The 3,893-nt window shown below is 49.4% G+C and overlaps 2 protein-coding genes across 2 annotated transcripts; both read right to left on the reverse strand.

Annotated features, from left to right (window-relative positions):
- Window positions 1-1,117: 1,117 nt before the first annotated feature.
- LOC105452372 lies at window positions 1,118-2,668 on the reverse strand. Its single transcript, XM_011693412.1, has one exon. It carries the CDS (start codon window positions 2,666-2,668, stop codon window positions 1,118-1,120), a length of 1,551 nt encoding a protein of 516 aa, XP_011691714.1.
- A 104-nt stretch (window positions 2,669-2,772) lies between these two features.
- On the reverse strand, window positions 2,773-3,327 carry LOC105452373. Its single transcript, XM_011693413.1, has one exon. The coding sequence runs from the start codon at window positions 3,325-3,327 to the stop codon at window positions 2,773-2,775; it is 555 nt and encodes a 184-aa protein (XP_011691715.1).
- Between the last annotated feature and the right edge of the window lie 566 nt (window positions 3,328-3,893).

The raw sequence follows: 3,893 nt of genomic DNA on the forward strand, positions 1-3,893 counted from the left end.
TGCGAGGAGAAGGGCAGCGGATAATTCAAGACGCGGGATACTAAGGGTTTTGAGCGGCGCGACTTTTGATTTCGCCATTAGTAGAGAAACGGTGACAGTACCGTCCACAGCGACCGTGCGGAGATATACTGCTGCGGCATATGCTTTAGATGATGCGTCGGAGAAGCCATGCAATGAGCATTGCAACGTGTGAGATCCTTGCGTTGTCCATCGCTTGATGCGAAGGTCGTTAAGATAGGGAAGTTTCGAGTAGTAGTTTTGCCACATTTCCCGATGGGACTCTGGAACGTTCTCGTCCCATTGGCATTTTAGAAGCCATAGTTGTTGCATCAATATTTTTGCGGTAATGGTGACCGGGGTTCCCCAGCCGAGCGGATCAAAGAATTTCGCGATCGTGGAAAGAATGGCACGTTTGGTGGTGGGAATGATTGACGACAGTACGATCTTAAATTCGAAAGTATCCCGACTCGGGTTCCAGGCTATGCCCAGCACCTGGAGTCGTTCACCTTCCTGCAATGGTTTACTGCTGGCGAGCCCGTGGTCGGACGGGATCAATATCCGACAATAATTCCTCACAGTTACTTGCCCATTTCCGCAAGTGGAACCCGCCCCCTTTTAGCAAGGCGACCAACTGATTTTTTGTTTGTCGCGCGAGTATCTTATCATCGGCACCGAAAACGCAATCATCCACATAAACTTGGGATGTTAAAACCGGAACCGCTAACGGAAAATTCGGCCCGTCATCGAACGCCAACTGCCGCAGAACGCGGAGCGCGAGGTATGGAGCAGACGCGGTCCCGTAGGTGACAGTGAGTAGGCGGTATTCATCCAGCGGCTCCTCGGGCGAGGATCGCCAAAGAATACGTTGATAATCCGTATCGCGATCATCGACTTGGATCTGCCGATACATTTTTGCGATGTCTGCAGTATAGACATATCGATGCTGACGCCATCGCATAAGGACGGCTGCGATATCTAATTGTAATTTGGGACCGATTTGCAGATGATCGTTCAAGGATGTGCCATTGGTCGTGCGGCACGACGCATTAAATACGACGCGAAGATGAGTCGTTTCACTTTTGTCGCGAACCACAGCATGATGCGGTATGTAATAGTGCTAAGTTGCGTCGCTTGCTCCTGATGAGTCTCTAATTTTGGCCATATGACCAAGACGGTAGTACTCCGAGAGAAACTCATTGTACTCGGAGGCTAGTTTCGGTTGGCGGCACAATCTGTTTTCAAGTTTATATAGAAAGGACGACGCGATCTGACGGGACTCGCCTAACGACACGGGAGGGCCATTCTTAAAGGGCAGCCTAACAATATAACGTCCTTGGGTAGTGCGAGAGTGAGTCGCGACAAAATGCTCTTCACACTGGATTTCGGCGGGACTAAACGGAGAGTTTTGCGGAACGTTCTCAATTTCCCAGAAGCGACGAAGGTCCTGATCAAGGATTTCGAAAACGGTGCCATGATGAATATGCACGGATTCACTGGAGTAGGTAGCGGAGGGAGTGACAGGACCGGACAGAATCCAGCCGAATGTCGTATTCTGCGCGACGGGTTCGTTCGCGGAGCCCTTGCGGACACCGTCGAGGAGCAGTCCGCCGTAAAGGTCGGCTCCGATTATTAATTCGATCGGATCCAAACTCATAGGTTCGTTATCGGCAAGGGTGAGTCCGGAAATATGTTTCCATAGACCACTAGACGGGAGTCTATTTGGTGTATATTTCGTCAATGATCTGAGAACGAGGGCATTCGTCGTATACGCTGGTCCGCCGCCCGATGCAGACGTTATCGTGATAGGCGCGGCGTAGCGCACGGCGGATTTCGTATCTCCTATCCCGGTGACATAAACGGCTTGCTTAATTTTTGGTAATCGTAAATATTGCGCGATCGACTCGGTCATGAGCGTCGCTACCGAACCTTGATCGATAAGTGCGCGGACCATCGCGGTATGGCCGTGCGGCGAGTGCACGCGCACACGAGCTGTTGCGAGGAGAATTTTCGAGTTGGGCGAAATGGTTTGCGAAACGACATGCGTAGCAATGGCTTGATCGCTGTTTTCGCTCGCGTGCCCGGTCATACCGGACGATTCGGCACTGCTCGATTTGACTGACATATCGAGATGCAGTAAAGTGTGATGTTTCTTGTTACATTTCTTGCACGCTCGAGAACTTGTACATTCTTTAACCATATGTTTTGCGCTGAAACAATTAATGCAGCGCTTGAATTTTCGGATCAATTCGCCGCGTTGAGACGGCGTTTGGCTTAAAAAGGTCGAGCATTGGTATAACAAATGGTTATGGTTACAGACAGGACACACGAAATTAATCGTGGCTGCTGAATGAGATGCGAGAATGTGGTGTTTCGCGGATTTAGCATTTTCCGATGTTCGTTCTTTGGAATGAACAGGACCCAATGCTTCTAACGCGCGGATGCGACAGTCCATGAATTGAGTGAGATCGCGGAAGGTCGGAGAGTCGACGGTATCTCCGAGCTTGAGCTCCAACGCTTCTCTGGATTTGCTATCGAGTTTCTGCGAGACTAGAAAAACCAGTATGTCGTCCCAATGCTCCACCGGTCGCTCTAAATTTTTTAATGCTTGAACTGCCGCAACGGTTTGATCGCGGAGCGCGCATAGATCTTTGGAAGTCTTGGCAGACATAACCGGCAAATTGAGCAACGATTTTAAATGACACGTTATTAACCGACGTTTATTGTCATATCGTGAAACTAGAATGTCCCACGCGACCCCAAAGCTGGAATCTGTTACCGCGAGATGTTCAGAGCGTTACTTGCTTCCCCTTTGACACACGAAGAGAGATAATGCATACGGTCGACATTGGATAACGTATAATCGTGACGAATTAGCGAGGTAAATCGGTCGCGAAAATTTTCCCATTTTTCGAGGCTTCCGTCAAAAGTTGGTAAATTTAATTTTGGTAAATGCGATTTGGATGACGGTCGAAACGATTCAGATACCCCGCTTACGTCAGCTGCTGAAGCCTGGTAGAACACTGGGTCGAGCGTCGCGACTACCTCCACCATGTAGTCTGCGGTGTCGTTGTAGATATCTTCGCACGCTTTAAATTGATGTTCGGTGAAGTAAAGATGATCCGTCTGCTTGGTCTCCTCGGCGACTAGGGTGATCTTGGCATGGAGGTCTTGACACTTCGCAAAAGTCTCCTTGAGTGTTGCCAGTCGCTCCTTCGTTACTGCTCGTGTCATTTTTGCTTGACCGAGTTTTTTAAAATTTGGCAGAACTCTTGAAATGGTGTATATGGTTTGCTTTTGCACGGCTAAGAATTCGCTGAGATTCGACATGGTGCCCTTCACTCACGTGCACCGGTTGTGGATTGACTCAAAGTCAGGTCAGTGGTTTCTCCTTAACACCAAATCCGGCTCGAAGGACCAAATGTTTCGGCTGGCTGATTCCACCTCAGAATAGAGGATCAGATGTTAAGGCCTTTGGTCGGTGAGGAAAATAACGAAGTCCGTAGGTGCTAGATTTCAAAGCTCGGATCTTTATTTTGGTGTCGTTCTGCTAGGCGGGCACGGAACTTAACAAAACTCCGAAATTTAGGATCGGTAAGCGCCTCTCGTCGTTTCTAACGCTGAAGGCAGAGACGATCGAACACGCCATAACGGGCGAAGGTCTGAGCAGGCGACCCCTGTTCGCAGCTCGACGTCGAGATCAAAGATTCGTTATGCTTACTAACGAGATTTTAGGCGCTATTAGGAGCGTCGTTGGCGGACTGAAGTCGCTAAAAACTAGGCGCTTCCGAGCAAGCCTCTCTTAAACTCGCCGAGAGGGGCTGCTATTTTTTATGTGACGTCAGTGCTGTTTTTGCGACACTCGGTTGTGGTGTGATCGTGAGTCCGCAACATAA

Source organism: Wasmannia auropunctata, unplaced genomic scaffold (assembly GCF_000956235.1).
Source record: "Wasmannia auropunctata unplaced genomic scaffold, wasmannia.A_1.0 LD336033.1, whole genome shotgun sequence".
In the NCBI taxonomy this organism is placed as follows: domain Eukaryota; kingdom Metazoa; phylum Arthropoda; class Insecta; order Hymenoptera; family Formicidae; genus Wasmannia; species Wasmannia auropunctata.